Genomic DNA, 25,124 nt, shown 5'->3' on the forward strand with positions numbered 1-25,124 from the left:
CAGAGATCGTCCTTCGAATCCATCTAGCCAATGTCTGTTTATTGGCTGGCCAGACCTTCTTGTAAAAACCATAGAGGACAAAACAAGGAGTCCGATTTCCGAAGGGAACTGGTACGGTCCACATAGACCCTGAGGGCCCGTACCGCATCCAATGAGGCCTCATCTGCCGAAAGGTCTGGAGACTGAAAGGCAGGTACAATAATTACCTCATTAATGTGGAAACTACAAACAAACTTAGGGAGGTACCCAGGGCAAGTCCGAAGTACCGCCCTGTCCTGGTGAAATATCACATGGGGAGCGACAAGAGAGTGCCCCTAAATCTGACACTTTTAGCGGAAGCTATGGCTAGAGGAAAAAAAAAAAAAAAAGTATTAGCAGTTAACCATTTTAGATCCACAGAAGTCAGGGGTTCAAATGGAGGGCCCAAAGGACCACAGCCAAATCCCAAGAAGCCACTGGAGGGACAAAGGGAGGCTGAATCCGGAGGACACCTTGTAGAAAGCTGCGAATATCCGGAAGAGGAGCAAGCCTGCGTTGGAACTAAACTGAAAGGGCAGAAACATGCACCTTCAGTGAGACTAAGCGGAGACAGAGATCCAATCCCGCTTGGAGGCAAGCCAAAATCCAAATTATCCGAAACATCTGAGCCTAGATTTTACTACAGAGCAGTAGAATCCTTTGGACCTTAGGAGGGATGTCTCAAGAGCCATGCCGTCAAAGACAGACGACCCAGGTCCGGGAAAAGGCAAGGACCTTGAGACAACAGGTCCGGATGTTGAGGCAACAGCAACGGAGTGTCGATGGAGAGATTCTAAAGATCTGAGTACCAGTGACGCCTGGGAAACGCTGGAGCCACCAGCAGGACCGTGCCTCCTTCTGAATGACTCGAGGAAGAAGGGAGACTGGAGGAAACCGGTATGCAAACTGGAAGGTCCACTTTAAGACAGGGCGTCTACCAAGATCGCCTCGGCATCTCTTGTTCTGGACCCGTACACTAGCAGTTTGTGTTGGGAGGCCATGAGGTCCACATTTGGAAGGCCCTACTTGTCCACTAGGAGTTGAAAACACCTCTTGGTGAAGAGACCATTCCCCTGGATGCACGTTGTGACGGCTGAGGAAGTCCGCTTCTCAATTGAGAAATCCCAGTATGAACACTGCCGATATGGCTGGGAGATTACCTTCTGTCCATGTCAGAATGCGGGACACCTGACTGAACTTGCATGGGCTTTCTGCAAAGTATGTGCCTGGCCAGCTTGAGAGCTCGGAAGACAGCCCGAAGTTACAATATGTTGATTGGCAGGGCCGCTTCCACCACTGTTCAACGACCCTGATAAAAAAGTGTGTGCCGGTCACTACGCCTCTGGGATGGAGTCAGGGACGACTTCTTCTAATTGATTAACCACCCATGTCTGGAGAACAGAAATTGTTAGCTGCAGATGGTGGTGGAGTACTTCTGGAGACCCTGCCAACAATAGGAGGTCGTCCAGGTAAGGTAGCAGTCGGACACCGCAGGTGGGCCGCCACGATAGCCATAACTTTGGTAAACACCCGAGGTGCAGTAGACAGGCCAAAAGGCAGAGCCCGAAACTGGAAGTGCTGGTGTTGTATAGCAAACCTGAGATAACTTTGGTGAGAGGGCGCAATGGGTACATGTAGGTATGCATCCTGAATATCCAGCGATACCATAAAATCCCCAGGTTCCATAGCCAGTATGATGGAGCGTAGGGTTTCCATCCGGAATCGAGGTACCCTGAGGGATTTGTTCAGGGATTTGAGATGGAGTATAGGCCGATGAGATCCGTTCGGCTTCTGGACGAGAAAGCGTGTAGAATAATAACCCGTCCATCGCTAGGGTAACAGGACTGGTAGAATGACCCCTGCTTGCAGCAAGGACTGAATGGCTTTCTGGATCTGCAAGGCCTTGTCCTTGTCTGAAGGAGGGCTTGTGCAGAAAAACTGGTGGGGAGGCCTTCTGCGAAACGAGAGGGCGTACCCATGGGAGACCACTTCCCTTACCCAAGTTTCTGTGGTGGTCTGACACTAGCACTGGGCGAACTGAAGATGTCTGCCTCCCACTCTGGGATCCCCGTCCAGTCAGGCTGAGGGATTATCTTCTGACTTAGAAGTTGGATGTCTTGTATTCCAGGCCTGTTTCTTCGGCTTAGCAGTTAGTCCCTAAAAAGACTGCAGAGGAAAGGCTTGACCTTTAGGATTCCCTTGGGGCCGAAAGGACGAGGTCTGTGGTCTCGTAGAAGTAGATGCAGAGGGCAGAAATGCTGACTTAGCAGCTGCCAATGTGTCCACAATCTTGTCTAAGTCCACACCAAACAAGATTTCACTGTTATAAGGCAAGCATTCTAAGCCTTTTTTAGAATCAGCGTCCACCCTCCAGGAGCGCAGCCACAAGGAATGGCGAGCTGACACAGCAGTAGCCGAAATCCTGGAAGTCAACAGACTGACATCCAAAGCAGCTTCGTTAATATATGCAGCTGCATCACGGAGGTTACCCACCAATGTCCCGTGATCTTTGGAAACATCTGTAGGAAGAGAGTCATCAAGAGATTCTGCCCAAAATTCCATAGTCATGGCCACCCAGGAGAAAGCCATGGACAGCCGGGCGGTTACCCCTGAAAGAATAAATAGATTTCAGGTAAAGTTCCACCTTCCTATGCGTAGGATCTTTAAGGAAGATATGGATGGCATAGGCAATGTAGCACTCTTAATTAAGCACGTAACATGAGAATCCGCCGCAGGAGGTGTCTCCCATTTAGCACAGTGTTCCTCAGGAAAATGGTAACAGTAGGCTAGGCGTTTGAGCCTGGAAACGCGTCCCAGGTGATTGCCAAGCCGCCGCCATATGATCCACTAGCTGATCAGATAAAGGAAATTCCGCAGAAGTAACCCTTATTTCTTTGAGCAGAGCATGTTTTGACCACGGTGCTGGTGGTTCGTCCTCCTCCATGACTAAGGCAGAACACACAGCTCGTATCAGAGCAGGAATATTGATCTTAGAGTCTCCACCTCCTGCGGAGGAGAGTCAGGCACAATCTCTCAGTCATCGGACTACATCCCAGGATCGGTATGTAGACTAAGATAATTGCAAATGCCGCTTGGCCTACGGGGATTTGGTGGAGGCACAAGAGGTACCTCTGCACGTCCGTATCCTGTTGATGAAACCCCTGTGAGGGAATAACAGACTGCTGTGGGAACACTATAGGGGGGAAAACAGTTGTTACTACCAAACGGCCCGCAAAAGAGGTCAATACCTAAGCAAAGGAAGCCCAAGGGGGTTCCTGCATAGGGACCGAGACATTAGAAGGACCTGGAGGATTATAGCATCTCACACATAATCCATCTTGTACCATCTCCTCCTCACGTAAACCTGCCGCACATGACTTGCATGACAGCAGGATGGGCGCATCAGAGTGTACATCATCAACATTCTCATACCTTTTTGGCAGAGAAATAAGCACACAATATGGCACAGAGTATAATGCAACCCCTGAGTATGTCAGATACTAGGCGGGAGCCAAAATACTATTCCTGGCTGATGCTTCAAGAAGCTGCAGGGACAAAGGCTCAAAAAAAGGCACACAGTGTATGTTACAGACCACAAAGATTTGCAAAAAATGTGAGGTAGCAAAAAACACCCTGACAACACCATGTACTGTTAGGGCAGTAGATAGAAAGCAAAGGTATAGCAATATGTCTGACAGTATGAGTTAGAGACACAGACAAACAGCGCTAGCACAAGTCACATATAATGCAGAGAAATCACCTGCACAATGGCACTACAATTCAACTACGCAGACTCAGTGTCTGTTAGGCTATAGTGCTACATACCCTTACCAGGAGGTGAGGTACGTAAGGGGGACCGGACTCAGTGACCTCCTGAGAGAGCTGCGACTTGCCAGTGAGAGAAAATGGCCGCCAAAGACCTCAGAGGGGGCGTGTCCATGGGAGGAGAACCGCTTCAGCAGAGCCAGACCTTAGAAAAGGCGCGCTGATCTGAGGAGCCGCTAAACAGGGAAGGCTGCCTCCCCTGGTCGGCAATCAACCCCCGGGATGCCGGTTCCAGCTTAGAGTCCCTGGTGGTCTAGTGGAAGCGCAGGGTATATGGATGGCTCCACTACCATCATCCCCAGTCTGTCCCCCGAGATCTGGAAAAAAAGGACTGCTATCATGCGGATCACCGCAAGCAGTGATCCGCCTTACCTGATGTCCGGCCACAGTTCTGGGAGTCCCGCGAGGTCCGGCAAGCACAGACCCCTTGGTCCGGCCGCGATCCTCAGATCTGTACTGGCGTCGCAGCGCCAGAGGGGTGACGGAGAGGCAGTGCGGACGTCCTATGGACAGTCCGGCGCTGCCCGCTCTGGAGTTTTGAAGAATATGTTCTGGGGCTGTGAAACAGCCCCACTGCGTCTCCAGTGACCTGATTCTGGCTGAGCACCAAACGAAACTGAGGCGCCTCTGGTCGGGAGCGGGGTATAGGGAGAGTGGCCCAGTGCATCCTGGGCGCAAAAGTTCAACTGTGTGGTGCCCGGATGTCCAAGCCATCACCTACACCCCAAGGTCTCCCTGTGGAGCCTATGGACCCTGAAGAAGAAATGGACATTTTGCATGTCTCAATATACTGTATAATACTTAACTGCAAAGATGTATAGAGTGCTGAAAAACATAACTCTTACATTAAAATCTTGTGTACAATCTGAATGCTCTGAAAGGTTACAGTACATTAAAAATTTGAATTTTTAATCCAGATTATCCATACTGTATTTTAATTCTTATTTCTATTTTATATGCAGATATTTGTGATAATCAAATACAGAATAGACAAATAACTTGCACAGAAGGGCTGTTAAAAGTGAGGCCAAAGGGAAAGGGCTTTTAACACAGTATTAGAAGCGCATTGCAAAGCGTTCCCACAGTATAGTGTTCTACACATTTGCTGAGTGCTCCAATAGCCGCCCATTATATTGCTTGTAAACGCTGCAGGCAATGTTGAATTAAAGCAAAGTATTTTGAACTCTGGTCAGAAAGTGTGTGAGCACAAAGTCCATTCGGTTACATTTTTGTGGTTTATCAGCATCAAATTGTATTAAACAGCCTTTAAAAATGCTGTTCAAAAGGAAAATTACCAGTTTGTAAGAAGCCTAATTGTTTAATCTATTATACTTCCATCATGAATGGCACATAGGCATTATCCCTTTCACAGAGTAAACACATAATAAAATGGGGGAAGGACGTAGTACTATAATAAAAAAAAAAAAAAAAAGTGAAAACAGCATACAAAAAAAAATCCTCACAGCACAAATAATAGGATAGCTCTAAAAGGTCAGACACGTTTCCACTGGTAAAAATAAATTGTGAAAGATAGGGTACTTGTTTTAAGCAGCAATACCCATCTTTTCAGAAAGTCATCTTGTTGACCTTTGAAAGAGCTGAAAGCATGAAAAGCAAGGAAAAAAAACATCTTCTTGCTATGTACTTCACTTTTTGCTCAACAAATGGATTGAACAGAGTTTATGGTTTTCCTTCAGTGTCTGAAAAAAAAATTAGTTTTCCCTTTTACTCACTACAGTATAGAGAGGCAGGTTAAAAAAAATAAATAAAAAGAGGAAAGTCAAGTAATACAGCTATCCACTTCAAAGACTGTGGGGGAAATGCAACAGCCTACAAGATTCAAGCATCGGTGAGATTTCAGTCTGCCTAATGTTTGCAACTGGTAATAAAATAAAAGGCAAAACCCTTTTAAAAATGGTTAGACTACAGTGGTCACGCGAAGCCAAAAGAAAATGTGGGCCCCAGGAACCCCAAAGTTAAAAAAAAAAAAAATTGGGGTCCTACCTGACCTTTTCTGGGTGCCATCTAAATTAAGGTTTTTTGTATATCTAACAATTTAGCAGCTACATCCCATGAAGCACGTAGTAGATGACATTGGCTCTGGTAGGAATAAAACAAACACATTGACCCCACCATGAAGAAAAACCACAGACATTGGCCCCCCACAGGAAAAAATAAACACACTGATTCAAATTCACTGCACTGCAGCCAGCCCTGCTGTGTCACTGCAGCAGGAGGAGGAATGCAGGTACGCAACGTCATGTCACCGCATCAACATTTCTGGGTCACACCAGCATCTGGCTGAGTCTGAGGCACCTGGAAAAGTCCAGTGCTGCCAGGCTACATGGATGCAGCACAGAGTGCAGGCAGACTTACATCAGAATATTTGGGGTCCAGTATAAATTAAACAAGTAGTACTTACCAATCAGAGGCACACATATGGGGAAGCAGGCAGAGGCACACATGGGGGCTTGTAAAAATTATATTATATATATTTAACAAGGCCCCATGTGTGCCTCTGCCCACCTAGCCTTTTATATATATTTTGTGATATGATCAGGGTAGGGGTCCCTCTCCTGGGGTAGGTGGACACCTCCTTACTCACAGCAGCCAGGAAACAGCACTCCAGTCGTGGGTTTTTGTGCAAGCTGGTCAGCACCAGTTTTTATTGTGCAACTCCAATAGTCAAATAAACCAAACATAAAATAAGTCCTAGCCCGGCTGGGCACTGACTAGACAGGTAATTTCCTCTCTACAAGTGGCAAGGCCTACTGCCTCACCACAAACAGCACTTTCAAAAGGTCCCAGTGTCTCTGAACAAAACCTCAGTGTCTGTTCTCCCCAGGGTGTGAGACACTGCATCTAAACTCTTACACGGCTATATTGAGCCACTTCCAGGTGTAATCCCCAATTAGCCTGCTCTCAGGCTGAAAGGCCCAACACCTGAAACGGCCCTGTGGATGGAGCCCTCCCTTCTCTTACATCCACACCCCCAGGACCCATTCTCCGGTTTTTACCAAAAGCCGACCCTCAAATCTGTTTGTGAAACAGACTTTTCCTGGGGGTTAAAATACATATTACAGGAATCTGGGACACGTATACACGCCATCCCTAACTTCTCCAGTGTCTATCACACACGTATGTATGTGTACACACACACACACACACACACACACACACACACACGAGGGTAATGCCTAAACGCTCATAACTCTGAAATAATATGCAACATTTATTTGAAACTTTGTAGTTTAATATATCTGCTAACTATATATGTAGTTTTGTTTAGGTAGTCAAGAAATACCATGGAATCCAAGATGAAACAAAGAGCAGTCATTGAATTTCTGGAGAAAGAAGGCTTCAGTGCTACAGAAATCCATAGAAGACTGAAAAAAAAGTGTATGGTGAGCGTACAATTGACTACAGCAATGTCAGAGGATGGATGAAGTGTTTTCAATTGGGAGAATAGTCAGTGTGTGACAAACCTCGTGGTGGCAGACCATCAACTGCAGTGACAGCAGAGAGCAAACAAAGTCGATGTCATGATTCAGAAAGACCGTCGTGTGACCATCAGAGATATCAGTGATTAACTTTAATGTAGCCATGGCACTGAAAAAACACTAATCAATGATTTGGGATATCGTAAAGTGTGTGCTAAATGGGTTCCAAAGCAATTAACCAGGGATCATAAGGCCCAGAGGGTGGAAGTGTGCAATGAACTTTTGACCAACTTTGAAGCCAACCCTGAGACATTTTTGGAAAATGTCATTACAGGAGAGGAGACCTGGGTATTCCTTTATGACCCAGAAACAGAGGCCCAATCAAAGCAATGGAAAGACCCAAGTTCACCTAGGCCAAAAAAGTTGAAATCACAGCGATCCGTAAACAAAGGCATGGCCACATTCTTCTGAGATTGCCAAAGTGTTATTCTCATCGATTACTTGGAACCAAACTAAACCAAATAGTGACAGATACATTACACTTAAGAAGCATTCAAAAAAAAGGGTCAACAATTCCACTGTCAAATGTCATCTTACACCACGACAATGCCAGATCTCACACTTTGATGGCAACATCTGCGGCCATTGCCAAAATGGGGTGGGCAATAATGCCACATCCACCATGCAGTCCTGATTTGGCCCCTTCTGATTTTCATCTGTTTGGCACTCTCAAAAACTGTTACCGTGGTCAACATTTTGAAGTCATAGGAGGTTATTAAAAACGCCATATGCTCCTGGGTCAAACACCAACCACTGGAATTTTTCCAAAGCGGTTTCACAGCTTGGGTTGAGAGGTGGAGAAAATGTTTGAGGGCGGATGGTGAATTTTTTGAGCAGTCTCATTCTGTTACTAAGACTTCAAAGTAGCTTAATGCAAATTTTCAAATCTATACACACACACACTCAGCGCAGCACTACATATCACCAGCGCCCGGCAGCTGTAATGACAGGCAGCCAATCTGATGACACTGTTAGGCTGTCTGTCACAAATGACACTCCATGCTGCCAGCCGTCGGGCAAACATGATAAGAAGGCTCCCCAAACTTTCCTGGCGTGCACTAACACACCCTTGTACAGCCTCTCTGCCTTGAGCTGGCCTGGCGCACCAGTCACCCGCTCATAATTAAGCCGCTGCCCGCCCGCTTACACTTACCGGAGGATGTCTTCACTTCGGATGCAGGGGCTGTCGTCGTCATGTCAGTCCCTGTAGAACAGCAGTACGACACTAGAGGTCAGTCTGCTTTTTATTGCCGGCAGTCAATCAATCATTTAATGGGGAGCCAGGGATTGGCCGCAGCGGATCGCGTCCCCGTGGACTCACCCATTCCGAAAAATTTGAGTCCCCGGTCCTCGATACCGGGTAAAATATGCGCTATAAAGCGTATTTGCAATCACTGGACTTGTTGGAATGGAGTAGATGCTTCCATCTCCTAGGTTATTACATTTCCCTCTTTGTATTAATATACATGACACTTGAGGGTTAATTTACTAAACGACAGTTTTTTCGAAGCCGATCACAACCATTTTTGTCTACAGAATTTTAAAGGCAATATTATTTAATGCAAAACACACCTGGTTTTGCACTTGACTGTATCGCAGTTTTAAATTGTGCAGGAAAAAGGCAGATCATTTTAGTTTCCACTGTATCTACAATATTTATCCTGCCAGACAGCTAGTGGTTAGTGAGATTATAAAACAAAGATATAGGATATACTATCATAACTTACAAGTAAGTAGACACGGCCACATTGGTGGGTACCTGCAACTCAGCATAACACTTCATTTTTAACACTATGGGCCGTATTCAATTCGGAGCTTAAAGCCTGTTTTCGCCCGTTTTTTGGAGATAATTTCGCCTGAAAATGTATCTTTGTATTCAATTCCATTCAGTTTTCGCCTAAGCGAAAAGTCAATGCACTGAAATAGGCAAAACTTTTTCTGCACAGAATGGCAGGAGAAAATAAGTGCAAAATCTATATTTTGGGGTGCAGATGTTGGGAAACCACTCAGAACCCTTGGTACACCCCTCCAAAAACAGACAATTCACCCCAAAAAAAGAGAAAAAAATTATTGTAACACCCCAAAAACGGCTTAGAAGTTTGGAGCGAAAATGAATAAAAGTGGGGTAACAACTTCAAAACTAGCAAAATAAGCTTCTGGGGGTGCTCTAAGAAGGGGCCAAGTGTTTTTGGGATTGCAGGTGCTTGTATTACAGAGGAATTTCCCTTTTCCTAACACTTCACTTTAGAGACAAAAATATGCTGGTACCCATTTTCAAGCACCCCAAATTTGATGTGACTACTTATTTTCACCAAAAAAAACACTGCTTTATGCAATTCTTCAACACTTTTGCCTAGACGCTAATAGCAAGCAATTACCACCACTTAAGTACCATAACTAGTTCAATTATGGCTAATCCTAAACTACCATAATGATTTCAAAAATCTTTTTCTGGGGGACAGAGTGATTCCCCCAATTCATCCTGCACTTTTCACCTGGTTCACATTCGCCGGGTCCTGTTTTCGCCTGTTTGGGAATTGAATACGGACTAAAAGTTTGCGCCTCCAAAACAGGCAAAGGCAACAAAAAGTCTGAACTTTTTTGCCGAGGCGAAACTAATGGAATACGGCCCTTAGTATGGATATTCCAAAAATGTAATTGGCCAAGACTGCATTTGTATAAAATGTGTGGTTATCCATCAACCAGCCTGCAAGGATTCCAGTGAATTTCACCACTTTGCATTAATCTCAAATAAGGTCAGTCCAGTTTCGTCATTCATGTGGCCAAATTAACCAGACTCATGATTTTCATGGTTGAGGGAGAAAACTTTGAGTGACTTTCTTGCAGTGGTAGCCATCAAAATTCCACACACAGCACTTTTGCAAAAAACATTTAAGGGGAGGACCGCTCTGGTTTAATAAAATAAAAAAAAAAAAAACAACCCCAGCACCCCTGCCCTCCTTCCCCCAAGATTACAGTATGCACATGAAGATATAAAAAGCACAGAGGCTGCGAATAGTGGAGAAGACTAGCTTGGAGCAGGATTTTTGCATATCTGTTTAATCCTTTTCATCTGGGGACACAGAAAAAGTAGTATGGAACAAAGTAGCACACAGGAACAATGGCACGCAGACCAGAACAATGCAAACTAAAAACTCCAAAGTCTCTCCACACCACTAAATGAGTGTTGTAAAATAGGGGAATGGGAGAGTCTCCTTAAAGGGCAGCTTTATTTGAAAAGCCCATGATGTGCTCATAGCTTTGGTAGTGATGAGACAATAGTTGTTTTGGGACCTGCCTTACATTTCTCTTGCGAGCATTGAACAAGAGTCAATTTCTGAATAAGACAGCGGATAAAAGGCAAGTCTTCGTAGTAGCAGCTCCAGAGGGGCTGTAGCATCACAGTCTCTACCTGTGGTGATGGCCACTGGCAGAAGCAAATATCTATGCAGCTATAGAGAACTATCAATTTTCTGCTTACAAAATTGCTCATAGGGGCACATAGGAAAGGGACCCATGGAAGATCTAGCATACTAAGACAATTAATCAAACAGCTTGGAAGGACTATTTTGGGACTTACAAGCTTCATGTGTTGATGAGGATATTGAGAATTACGGTGATATTTTAGAACAGAGGATATTTTAAAACAAATTCACCAGACTTCCAAAACTGGTATTAGAACAAGGAGAATCGAATCCAAAAATCTATAAGCAAATGTCTAACCTGAAAAGTGGAATACAAACCCATGTATAGTCACAAAATGTAGAGCACTCTCCCCAGTAACATATGTAACACATTCTTGCCTAGATCATTATTAATGATCATACTATTGCATATTCACCAACATGACATCTCATACCAAAAAAATGACAGTTTTCATTCATGCAATATAAAAACTTTCATGCGAGTCAAAAACACATCCACAAGCAAAGAAGGAAATTAAGAAACCGATAGGAGTAAACAAAACAGCTTTTCAAAGGATTCTGTCCCAAAAGCCAAATAAACACCCTCTCAATGACAGTGGATGCTTTGTATGCTCTATAGAGCTTGAAACACACAAGTTGATAACAATGAATTAAAATGCACACCTACCTTGCTGTACCAATGAAGACAGGGCTGCACCACATCTGGCTCATCAATACCATTGATTTCGACATACCATATACTAAAGTTAAAACTTGGCCCCCAAGACAATAGAGGAACTAGAAAGAAAAAAAAAAAAAATTGATTACCTTGACTTGGCAAGAAAATCATTTATCCAGATCCCTTCAGGCACTGAACTTAACATTCAAATATATGCAAATAACAGACCTTAATGGTCAGTGGGAAAATATCCAAATTTTATAAAAATAAAAAATATTGATCAACATACAGCAATAGCATAGCCTGTGTATTTTATTATTTTATGGTCCAAATGTAATAGGCTAAGATTCGCTGGTCCTGCACAATGCTGGAAAAAAAGTCGCTAGATTTAAAGCGGTAATTAGTTTATTTCACATACAGGCATATTTTATTTTTATATATAGATATCCATTATATAGATTTTTTTCTAACATTTACTCATACTATTTCTACTCCTAATTTCTCCCTAAAAAAATACACCCATCATTATGCCATCTCATCACAGCCCTTATATTCTATCCCTGTATCCACAAAACCCATATGTTTGTGGTCATGTTATTGCCCTGTACATAAATTATCTAAATCATCATCTACTCATTATCCCATTTAATTCCCATTTTCATTTCACCACCCACATATCAAATACATATTCTTGTCCACAAACACCCACCAAGCTGCTCCATTCTAACAAAAATCTGACGTATCACTGTTACGTATTAGCCATTTTGGGACTGACACTCCAAATTATCCCTATAAGCCCATTGACACCACAACCATGGGTTAGGACACATCCTGATCCAGACAGATAACATTATTTCTGGATTGATCTCTTCTCCATGGATTTATCATTTCTGACCAGAAGACTATTTCTGAATACATCACTCACTCAGGTACATCAGAACAGACCTCTAGCAGACACAGGCCCAACTCCTAACATATCAGACCCGTCCAACCTGCAGAACACAAGACATCTAGCTGAGGGACAATACCACAGGAATCCACACAATCATACCACCCAAAGCTCAACTGCAACTAGCAGAACGCTACCCTTTTACTTACTAAATGTTTGAAGCGTACACTTTACAAAAACAGATTGCATAAGAAAGTCCTGAAACAGATTAAGAAACTTACACCAAAAGAAAAAAGCAAATATAGTGTGCAGTCATAATGAAAAAAAAAATAAAAAAATTGTGCCTAATCCATCCAGTATTTCTCCACAGGAAATTTAGATAAAAATGGTTTGCCTACAGTGTCTAAGTTTAGCAAATCAATGCATATTATATCTATATCCAAAACTACATTATCATCATCATCATGCCTACATAACAGAAATCAGAATGATATAAGGCTAAGGATACTGAACTATGCACAGCACAAACTATTAACATACCTATTTTAACAAACCGGCATGGGAACATTTGCTCATCAATTTTATGCTTCAATGTGAATGTCTCTTTGTTGTAATCATTCTTCAGACCACTGAAAGATAAAATACTTATAATGAATACAGTGGCTTATAGTGCAATTCAATAATAAAGCAGAATAAGAGTCCAATATTAAAATATAGTAATATAGATTTAATCATTGTTGATTTAAATATGAAATCTTCTGAAAAGGTCTTTGAAATTATACATTGGGCATGGCGGAGGTTACACTAATGCTGGGCATACATTATACAATGATCTGTCAGATACCTGTCCAATCTGGCTGGTTGAAATGAAAATCTGGTAATGTATGGGAGCAAATGACAATCGACCATTTGCTCACAAACACTGGAAAACAGATAAAAATGGTTGTACAGACAAATTGGTTAAAACACACGAATTTAACCAATTTGAAAAATTATGTGTCAGTTTTCCAGTGTTTAAAACCATATGATCGTCGGTCATTTGCTCCCATACATTACCAGGTTTTCATTCTAACCAGCCAGATTGGACAGATAATTGTATAGTGTATGCCCAGCATAAGTAATACCATATACTAGGTAGACTTCACAAAACTGCTTAATATAAAAGCACACCTGGCACAGCTAATATTAACGATATGTCACAGCTCTCAATTACAAAAAAATTGGGACAAAATTCACCTGCTCCCTCATGACCCACTAAAGCCACACATCCAATACACCCACACACACTTCAAACTTACAATGGTCACATTCAATTTTGACCGTGATAACGGTCTTTTCGCTTCAAATTTAATATGGCCCACAGCCTGTAACATGACAGTTGGGAGCTGAGTGGTTGGTCGTTTATCACTCTCCACTTTCTCACTTTTCCAGAGCTTCATACATCTGCACCTCTGTGTAGTACATCTGAAGATCAAATGGGGGTATATTTAAACTAGGGATGTGCAGGCTCGGTTTTACTCCGTTCTTATCGCCACTTTACCGCAAATTCGGATTATATTGGCTATCTAAAACACATGATAGGCGATAGCCAATAAAATGCCGTTTACAGATCCGAGTAAAACCGAACCCGCTCACCCCTAATTTAAACAGTGAAATAGTGCAGTAAAGTAAACTGATCAAATGGGCTTTGTTTAATATTCATATTTTTAAACATATTCACTGTTAATTTTCCTTGAGAACCAACAAACTAGACGTACTTGCTGGTCTATTACAATAATGTTTTGTAACTATTGATTTTTTTCTTACCTTGTTCTTAAAAGGTTTTCAATAGCACAAATTACAAAAAAAATAATAAACCCCACTATGCAACAGAAAAGGGGTAAAGAAAACTAAATACCGCTTTTTTTTTTTAAATTTGATTTTATTATAGTAAGTGATTAGGACCAATTGCCCTACTCAGGGTTTATTATTGAGATAAAGTATAGGTGGCTGCAGCAATGGATTGTTGTAAATTGTATTACCCCTGCACTATGTAACTAATACCCTTTTTACACAGATCTGAAAATCCTGAGTTGTTGCACGTGAACGCGCATCAACCCGGGATTTTTGACAGTGTAAATGGATCCACCCGGGTCCAGTGACCCGGAGATCCAACTCTGGTAGCTTGCAGGGTTGGGCACCCTGCAGTGTTAACAGCGCGAGCTGGGTCACAATTACCCAGGTCATGCCGCATTCTACCCGATTGGCCGACTTCAGTGGCGCTTGGTGACTACATCTCCAAGCTTCCACTGCAACGCCGGAAGAGCCGGGTCCCTGCATACCCGGCTCTGGGGTGAACTGTGCCAACCCAGGCATACCACGGGTTGGCACTGTAAAATGGGTCTGTCCTGGTGTGGAAAAGGGTTTCAAATCCCGGGTCAGACCCGGGACTTTGAAGTAAAAGAGGTATAAAAGGCTGAGACTAGACATCCCACAACGTTAGGAATACAAATCATTTTATGGTTTAAAAAAAAAAAAAAAAAAAAAAACAGTTGCTCATGGTTTCATTTACTTTTAAAGGCAGTTACATATTGAAATAGCCCACAGATAGTGGCCGAATAGATTAATAACTAACAAAATATACATGAGTTTCAGCAGTTAGTATCACAGTTCATGGGCTGTGGGCCATTAAAGTTTGAAATATAAACAGAGTTTCTACTTCATTCCAAATAGTCAACATTATTGGGCAATCACTTGAGCTATGGCACATTTCTCTCTAATCATACATAAAATAAAGTTCCTGTTTATTTCTTTTTATTTTAATAAATATGCTCAGATGTATTCCTTTCAAGTATTATTCATGCCAGAAGTCCAATGGGACATATTTTTGCTTACCTAGACAAAAGCTCTGTCATGTTCTCTTCATTCATTCCACCAAAGACCTTGAACTTCTTCAAATTACAGACGTGTGTCTTCTCATATTTTCCAAATGTGATGCTTTGGACAATGGCTGGTCTCTCCACTTTCAATATGAGATACTATGCGTATAGAACACATTGTAGAACAATGAAACAAATCTATTGCCAAATATACAGTTTCTCCTCTATGCAAGCATTATTCAAATACATATTACAGCTGCCTAACAGCACAGAATACAGCATTTTCTATCTCAATACTGCTATAGTTTTTTCTTTAACACTTTACTTTTATAACATGATAATTGCTACATGCCTACTCTTCCTATAGTCATGACACTTACCTGGGGAGGATAGTTGCTCTCTGATGACCACCGTGAAGACTGATCATTGGGTTTGTCAACTAAAATGTTTCTAGAAAAACAAAAGTTGACGGTGAGCAAAGTGAATGTGCCACATAGGAGGTATATAAGAGGATCAGGTGGGTATGCCATCTTTTGGGAACAGTGAAAAGAGGGGAAAAATACTTGGTGTTTTTCTACCAAAAACCCTACAGGTTTCACATACATTGTTATTTAACTTGACAAAAGCAGTTATACTGACAGATGCGTGGGTGACAAAATGGAGTATGTGGAGTAAGGCCAGTCCTTCAACAGGGTTCTTTTCTTTTTAATATCCATCAAAGCAAATGACTAAAATGAAACAAATAAAAAAAAATGCTTAACCAAGACTGTGTGTCCCAAAATAACTGAAGTATGTTCTTATTTGGTCTCCAAAACAAGTTCTACCTCTTTGGGGTAGAAAAGATTTTTCTTGAATCAGTAACTAAGCAACTAGTACATAATGCAATCCAAATTGGTAAGCTTTGATGTGCTTGCAGCATAAATACGCATGAAGAATTTTAACGAAGCCTGACTTCAGAGATTGGGCAGTAGCCAAAGCACACAAGCCAACAGTTCAGCAAAGAGATATACCAAGAAAACTTCTCATTTCATGGTTTAACACAAGCTTATATTTACTAAACTTCTAAATACATAAATTATTCTTTTTAGCTTTAATATGTCCTTTTCAGTCATGTCTTTATAAGCCAACAGATAATTCATTTACTGTAATTGGCTTTAGACATGACAAAAAAAACTGCTTGTATGTATACTTTATCCAAGGGGTAGGCAACCTGTGGCACTGCAGCTGCTGTGAAAGTACACATCCCAGCATGCCCTGGCACAGTTTTTCCGCTTGTGTATGCTAAAACTGTGCTGAGATATGAGGTTCCACAGAAGCTGGATTGCAACAGGTCACCTACCCATGCTTTATCCAGTGCAGGCAGCAGCACGGTTGTGCTCTATTGTAACAGGGCAGTTAGGGTTAGGCACCCCCCAGGTGTGAAGTGGCCTGGTCTGGATTATACTTCCTGTTGCCGGTCAATGTCATCTGTAATGGCCGACATCTGTGTTAAACATAGAGAGCATGAGAGTTTAACACTGGCGCTGCTCTCTCACAAAAGAGGGAATTCAAATGCAGGCGGGAAATTGAAAGAAAAAAAAAAAAAAAAAAACAGCGGCGCTGGGATTTTCCCGCAGCCGCAGGGTTTTGCTATTCAATTAGGTGACTGAAAATGGGATGAAGTGATTTTTCTTTTTTCCCCCTCACACCTCCAGAGCAAGTCTGATTTTTCCTAAAATCTTTATTTTTAGGAAAAATCAGCAGGACTTGCTCTGGGTCTCCATCGCGGCAACCCCCCACCCCCTCTCCCTGAGGACTAATTATGCAATTAGAAGTTTCCAATTAGCTTAAACAGTCCTTAATTACTCACCTTCTGAAACAGTGTCTTCTGCATCTAACATCGGGAGCTAGATCTTCTGCAGCAGTATGAGAGTGTTTGTAAGTGTGTATTGGAGGATGTGTGTGTATACATGCGAGTGACCCCCGGGGTGTTTGACCCCACCTGTAGCCGGCGCTGGGAGAACCCAGCAGCCCCCTCCCTAGTGACAATTTGTATGGGAGGCCACTGGGAGCCGCAGGGAGACCTCCGGACATATGGATATAAATTTTTTTAGATTATTTTTCCTATGCGCCACTGGGTTTTCAGCTCTTAAAACCCCGGCAACCACTTTTTTTTTTTTTAAATTGGATACTGGAGGTTATCAGGAGCGTGCATACCCGCCGTAATCCAAAATTGGCCGCATGGTTTTTGACCTCTCTAAACCTTGTGCCCAACTGTATCACCCCCATAGTCCCCAAGTTGGACTGAGCATCCTTCTGAAAAGGGTCATTCCATGCCAAATCATCACAGCTTCAAACCCGACCATCTCAGATTGTCATGAAAATTGGTAGGATGATATAGACGGCATAAAGTAACTGTCATAATGTAAAGTTTTAGCACTCAGTGATACACGTTGTTCATGTAACAGAGTTGCAAACATGCCAAGAAGAGGGGGAAAAAAATAAAAATAAATTCTGCTTGCAAGGTCAACTAAAACATATCCTAACTCGTGTTTAGTATTCATAAATATTTAATATAGTATTTAAATATTGACTTTTACATTTCAAGGTCACATGATGTAACCTTTAACCTTGAATATCTAAAAAAAAAAAAAAAAAAAAAAAAAAGTATGTCATTTTTTTTTTTTATGCCCTTAAATACGATCTCTCTTTGGTACAAGTTTCATTTTGGGAAGCCTTTAGGAACATGAGTAAAAAAAAAGAAATAAATATGAGATATGGTAAGAACTTACTCTTGTTATCTCTATTTCTGCGAAGTCCATAGGGTTCCACAGTTCACCTTGGGGTATAGGCGATGGCGGCAGACATCGGGCACCACACAGTTAAGTTTTCAGCCTCCCAGGATGCACTGGGGTCCCTCTCCTATACCCCGCTCCTGAGCCAAGGCAAGGGAGTTACGTAACAGTGTTCACTAGCTCTGGCGGCAGGCAGGGCGCCGGAGCTAGAGAAGGCACTTCCGTGTGCTCGCCGGAGGTGCGCTCCCGAAAAGGGGGCATGGCCATTGAAAAGGGGGGAGTGTCTATAAGAGACGTCCCCTGTTCGTCACTCTTGGGGGAGTGCCCGGCACTTACGAACACACCGTGCAGCCCCCAAGCGCTGCAGACAGGGAGAATAGAGGCCGGGCGCATGCGCCCAGCGTCTATTCACCGGCGGTGACTGGGTCACCGCACATTTCCCCACCCGCGGGACACTGAGGACCTCAGAGTCGGTCGTTGCGGCCGCACGGTCGTACGCCACCGATGTTCGCTAAACTGCGCATGCGTAAAATTTGCAATGCCAGTGCGCAAACTAGCTATTACGATCAGAAGTTTCTCTCTCCTTCAACTTGGCCACGTCGTTAGTTTGAGTGACAGGATGAGGAGTTTGTGGGTGGTAACAGGGGAAGGTGCTTGTGAACGGGGGAGTGGAGATCCGAACGCAGGCGTGCCTGACTATGCAAACGGCGTTTTATGGGATAATTAACTAAGTAGCGTCATGGCACATGTGACATGGGAGGTTTTTACACTGACTTGATCGTAGTACTTAAGAGAGGGTATGGTCAACCTTAAGCTCTACGACCAGCTCAGATGGTTCCCGATGGTCTCGATTAATCCTTATATGCCCGGAGATGACGTGTAATGCGAACGAGAAGGGGGCGTATTTAGTCTTACGGCCGCATCCTCCCCTCGCTCGTCCAGCTAACGATCCCATCTTAACAACGCAACTTGCGAGCGCTTCATTTGCATATCCGGCCCCTTTAACCTTACGACCGTGCGGCCGCAACGACCGACTCTGAATGAGGTCCTGAGACCCATGGGTGAAGACGGCACCGGCAGGCTGTGAGGGCAGGGCGCTATTTGCCCTCCAGAAAGAGGGCAGGGCACCGCGCCCCACTAACCAGCCTAGCGGGAACACTAGTAACAAGCCATAGGCCAGAAGAGGAGAAGAAAGAAGAAAGTCTGGAACACACAAGAATCACATTCTCACCAGAAGGAGACAGAAAAACCGGTGACCAGATCAAAGCCCATCTGCAGTACAGGTGCGACAGGGCGGGAGTCCTGTGGAACTCTATGGACTTCGTAGAAATAGAGATAACAAAAAGGTAAGTTCTTACCATATCTCATATTTTCTACTTCAGGGTCCATAGGGTATCCACAGAATACCATGGGGATGCCCCAAAGAAGTATCCTCTAAGGCTCGGGACGCTCCTGTGCAGAAAGAATAACTCGCTACCCCAAGGACGCATCCTGAGAGGCAAAGGTATTAAATGCATAATACCTCACAAAAGGTATGGGCAGAAGACCACGTGGCTGCCTTGCAAAGCTGAACAGCAGAGCCACCACGTCGAGCTGCCCACGAAGGACCAACAGGCCGAGTAGAATGAGCTTTAACAGAGGATGGTACAGGAAGGCCCTCATGAATGTAAGCCTCAGAAATCGCCATGTGACTCCATCCTGCCAAAGTTTGCTTAGTGGCAGGCCAACCCTTCTTACGGAAACCACCATAAAGGACAAACAAGGTGTCCCACTTCCGAAATGAATTGGTACAATCAACATAAATCCTTAGAGCACATACCACATCCAAGGAGGCCTCACCAGCCGAGAGGTCTGGGGAATTAAAGGCCGGTACTATAATTTCCTCATTAATGTGGAAACTAGAAACCACCTTAGGTAGGAAGCCAGGGAGAGTGCAAAGCACCGCCCTATCCCTATGAAAAATCAGAAAGGGAGGGCAACATGAGAGACCCCAAATCTGACACCCTTCTGGCCGAAGCAATAGCCAGAAGAAACAAACAGTCTTAGCTGTAAGCCAGTTTAAATCCACTGAGCCCAGTGGTTCAAATGGCGGTCCTTGGAGAGCCCTCAGGACCACAGCCAAATCCCAAGGAGCCACTGGTGGAACAAAGGGTGGATGAATGCGAAGTACACCTTGCATAAAGGTGCGGACATCAGCAAGAGTAGCAATCCTACGCTGAAACCACACTGACAGGGCAGAAACTTGCACCTTCAGGGAAGCAAGGCAAAAGACCATGATCTAAGCCCGCCTGTAGGGAAAGCCAAAACCCTGGATACCCTAAAACACCTGAGGATCATAGCCTCTAGGGCGACACCATTCAAAGAAAGTATGCCACACTGTGGTAAATTCTTGCAGTAGCCGGCTTCCGAGCTCTGAGCATGGTGTTAACTACAGAACTGGAAAAACCCCTGGACCTTAAGAGGGCAGTCTCAACAGCCACGCCATCAAAGACAGACGACCCAGGTCCGGGTAATGGCAAGGACCTTGAGACAACAGGTCCGGACGTTGAGGTAAAAGCATTAGAGTCTATGGAGAGACTCAGAAGATCTGAGTACCAGTGACGTCTGGGCCACGCTGGAGCCATCAGCAGGAGTATGCCGCCTTTTTGCTTGAATTTTCGAATTACTCGAGGAAGAAAGGAGAACGGAGGGAAGAGGTACGCAAACTGGAAGGTCCACCGGACCAACAGAGCATCTACCAGAAGAGCCTCCGTGTCTCTTGTTCTTGACCCATACAAAGGAAGTTTGTTGTTGTGTCGGGAGGCCATGAGGTCTATCTCTGGAAGGCCCCACTTATTCACCAGTTGTTGAAACACCTCCTGGTGAAGAGACCACTCTCCTGGATGCACGTCTTGACGGCTGAGAAAGTCTGCTTCCCAGTTGAGGGCTCCTGGTATGAACACTGCCGAGATGGCAAGGAGATTGCCTTCCGCCCAAGCCAGAACGCGGGACACCTCTGTCAGTGCCACCTGACTTCGGGTTCCTCCTTGGCGGTTTATGCAAGCCACCATGGTGGTGTTGTCCGACTATACCTGCATGGGTTTTCCGTGAAGAACATGCCTTGCCTACTGGAGAGCTTTGAATACTGCCCGAAGTTCCAAGAGGTTTATTGGAAGTGCAGATTCTGCTGGTGTCCACCTTCCCTGGAACAGTCACTGCTCCCCAGCCTCGGAGACAGGCGTCCGTCGTCAGATGGACCCAGTCCGCAATCCAAAAGGGGTGCCCCTTGTTTAGGTGAGCAGTCTGCAGCCACCAGGCCAGAGACAACCATACCTCCGGGGAAAGCACTATCGTCTGTCTTTATCCGATGGGGCAACCCATTCAATCTCGAGAGGATCAATTTCTGCAGAGGTCTGGAGTGAAACTGAGTATACTCCACCATGTCGAACATAGACACCATGGATCCCAGTAACCTCAATGCAGAGTTAATAGACACTCGACAACTCTGCAGGCAACTGCGTACCTTTGCCTGTAATGCAGAGATCTTTTCCTCCATCACAAAGATCCTCTGATGTTGGGAGTCCAACAGGGCTCAGAGATGGAGCATCCACTGTGAGGGAACCAGGTAAGAACTTCTTCCAGATTATCAACCAACCGTGATTCTGCAACACAGATATTGTCAGTTGCAGATGGCACTGAAGCATCTCTGGAGACCCTGCCAACAAAAGGTCTTCCAGATAGGGTAACAAGCGGACCCCCTGCAGGTGGACCACCATGACTTTGGTAAATACTCGAGGCGCTGTGGCCAGACCAAAGGGCAGTGCCTGAAACTGGAAATGTTGATCGACCACTGAAAACCTGAGAAAACACTGGTGTGCTGAGAAAATGGGGATATGCAGGTAGGCATCCTGAATATCCAGCGACACCATAAAATCCCCAGGCTCCATGGCCAAGATGATGGAACGCAGGTCTCCATCCTGAACCCAGGAATCCTCAAAACTTGTTGATGGACTTGAGGATGGGCCGGTAAGACCCATTGGGTTTCTGTACCAGAAAGAGATTGGAGTAATACCCCACTCCCCTCTGGGGTAACGGAACAGGCACTATAACTCCAGCCTGGAGCATAGAATAACACTTTCCGAAATTCCAGGGCTTTGTCTTGATCAGACTGAAGGCCTGGTGAAATACCGGCTGGGAGGCCTTCGCCGGAAGGAGAGGGCATATCCCCGAGAGACCACTTCTCTTACCCAAGTGTCCGTGGTGGTCCGACACCAATACTGGGCAAACTGAAGAAACCGGCCTCTCACTCTGGGGTCCCCCAAGGGGAGGCTCGTCCCGTCAGGCTGAAGGCTTATCGTCTGACTTGGGAGTAGGACGTCTTGTACTCCAAGCCTGCTTCTTTGGCTTGGCAGATTTCTTGGCCCCTGACTCTCTTGGCAAAGACTGTATTTTGGGCTTACTCTGGGCCCTATAGGGCCGAAAGGACGAAGCACCAGAACCTGATGGGACTGTAGCCGATGTCAGACATGCAGACTTAGCTGCTGCCGGCGTGGCCACAACTTTGTCCAGATCAGGGCCAAACAGAACCTGTCCATTAAAAAGGCAAGCATTCCAATCCCTTTTTGGAATCTGTATCCACTTTGCAAGCGCGCAACTACAGGGAGCGGCAAGTCGCTACTGCTGCCGAGGAGATTCTGGAAGTGAGGAGACCTATATCTAAGGCTGCCTCATTAAAGTACGTGGCTGAGTCTCTGAGATTGCCCAATAACTCCACCTGCTCAGCTGAAGAGTCAGTATCCAGAGACAATTCCAAGTCATCTGTCCAGCACTCCATGGCTCTGGCCACCCAGCACACGGCCATAGCCGGTCTGGAAGCCCCTCCAGCAAGGGAATAAATGGATTTTAAGCATATTTCCACCTAGCGGTCCATAACATCCTTCAAGGAGGACATGGAGGGCATGGGCAATGTTGCACTCCTCACTAGGCGTGTGACATGAGAATCCACCTGTGGATGGGTTTCCCATTTGGAAAAACTATCCGCAGAGGGGTATGCATAGGCAAAGAGTTTTTAAGGCTGGAACCGCTTACCCAGATTTTTCCACGCCTCCTCCAAACGATCCACTAACTGACCAGATAAGGGAGATGCCACTGTATTTCCTCTAATATCCTTAAAGAAGGCGTATTTGGATTTGGCCACGGGGGGATCCTCATCCTCAATAACCAAGGCCGCATGGACTGCCTGTATAAGGCCAGGTATATAGACTTTAGACTCCGCCTCCTTAGCACAAAGGGGCTCTTGGTCTGAAAAGTAAAAAATCTCACTTTCATCAGACATCATGTCATCCTCATCATACTGAGCCGTCTGAGACACTAAAGGCCGCAATGGTGACACCCCTTGTAAAACGTCTGTTAAGTGCTGTACCGTATTGGACAATTAATTCACCCACACAGGCTCCTGCAAGACCCGGGGGGGGGCAAAACCGGGAGACACTGGGGTACCATCAACTGCCTGGGGAACCCCTGCATGGGTGAGGAGACTAACGTCTGCTGCGATAGCCCCTTCTGGAGAAAAGCAGGGGGCGTCACCAATTGGCCCACAAGGGTTGCAAGTGGCTTAGCAAAACAAACCCAGGGCGGTTCCTGCACAGGTGCCGTGACAGAAATCGGGCATGATATGATATAACATGCCCTACATAATCCCTCAGTGTTCCCATCTCCCTCAGCTAACTGTACATTACATGTGGTTCATTTTAGCTGAAGAGAATAGTCACGTTCACTCTCAGACATGATGAGTGTAAACGGAGTATGTGACTCCCCACACAGAAAAATACTTTTACTGTGAGGTAATGAATACCCTGCAACACCACACCTCATGGGCTTTAGAAAAGGAAGAACAGAGATAGTAAAATGGCTGACAGTCAGAAGTGAGAGTACAGGGAGACAGCGCTAGCATTAAGTCACATACAATGCAGAAATAAATCACCTGCACTACAAGCACTATGATCAACTACACAGACCAGAGCCTGGTAAGAAACAGTGCTGCACACTCTGACCTTATCGGAGGAGAGGTATGCGGGGGGACCCAGACCACGATGCCACCTGTATCAAACTCCAGCAGCGTTTGCACACTTCTTTAAAAATGGCCGCTGAGGAGCTGAGAGGAGGCGGGCCTGGGGGAGGAGCACTGACAGCCCGCCAGAACGCTGTGGAAAGGCACTGTGCAGCAGGAGGAGGAGCCGGCTGTAAGACAGGGAAGGCGCGCTCCCCTGGCATGCTATTAACCCCTGGGACGCTGGAGCTTTACCGCACTGCTGCAGCCCGCTGTCCCTGGTGGTCCCAGGTTCAGACTTGTCTTGTAGTGTTTGTGTTTTAGGGATGGCCATCATGGTTTTCCATCAATGGCGCCAGTGATAACCATTGATTGTACAACAACAATCTATGGTGAACCATCGATGGTTTGCACCACTCGATGGCCACTGCTGCCAGGAGTCTGGCAAGCCGCAGGCTTAAAAAAAAAAAAAATAGGGGGCAGGGCTTAGTGGACAGCCAGGGGGCGGGGCTAAGTTGTGTCAGGATCAGAAAAAAAAAAAAAACACACATCGGGTTACACTTTGTCATCGACTGCACTGAAGAATTGTCTCAAGAGGGTGACAAATTGATAAAAAAAAAAAAAAAGTACATTAGGGGCGTAATTCAATTGTTTACGTGGTCCGGAACTCCCGTCCAAAGTGACAGGAGATCGCGGGCCGCTATTCAATTGCTGCCATTTTTCGCACTGATCACGCCCAGTGATCGGGTTTAGCAGCGTAAAGCAGCTACCCCCGACGAAGTTCTGGGCGTGACTGCAAAAAGTGATGTTTGGGCACCCAAACAGGTCACTTCTCGCACATTTCAGCTTGTACCCCGCTGGGGCCGCGAGCTGAAGTGGAGTGCTGGCAGCTGATCGCGCCCGACAGGAGCAACAATTGAATAGCTCCGTCAGGCGCTAAGGGGGGTAGAAACAATTGAATTCCGCCCCAAGACTCAGTGCAGCAACCCATTTGATACAAAAAGACACAGCAGCAGTAGAAAACAATCAGGCCTAGGTTCCTCAGCTGGAATATGGGTCCTAGCATCAGTCGGCTCCCTGGAGCCTACAGCCATGCTTTCCGACGGCCGCCTAAAAGCCACTGCCCAGCAACTGACCCCTGCAGCTGGC

The 25,124-nt window shown here is 45.0% G+C and overlaps 1 protein-coding gene across 1 annotated transcript in view; it reads right to left on the reverse strand.

The window, feature by feature from the left end:
• The window catches only part of MKLN1 (muskelin 1), a 117,563-nt gene that overhangs the window by 76,490 nt on the left and 15,949 nt on the right, over positions 1-25,124 (reverse strand). Inside the window, exons 2-5 of the mRNA XM_088468697.1 lie at positions 15,554-15,623; positions 15,190-15,332; positions 12,856-12,944; positions 11,436-11,545 (exon numbers count right to left, since the gene is read on the reverse strand). Coding sequence (XP_088324823.1) covers positions 11,436-11,545; positions 12,856-12,944; positions 15,190-15,332; positions 15,554-15,623 — 412 coding nt within the window. The remainder of the gene's footprint in view (positions 1-11,435; positions 11,546-12,855; positions 12,945-15,189; positions 15,333-15,553; positions 15,624-25,124) is intronic.

This window comes from Taudactylus pleione, unplaced genomic scaffold (assembly GCF_031769625.1).
Source record: "Taudactylus pleione unplaced genomic scaffold, aTauple2 ptg000086l, whole genome shotgun sequence".
NCBI classification, from domain to species: Eukaryota; Metazoa; Chordata; class Amphibia; order Anura; family Myobatrachidae; genus Taudactylus; species Taudactylus pleione.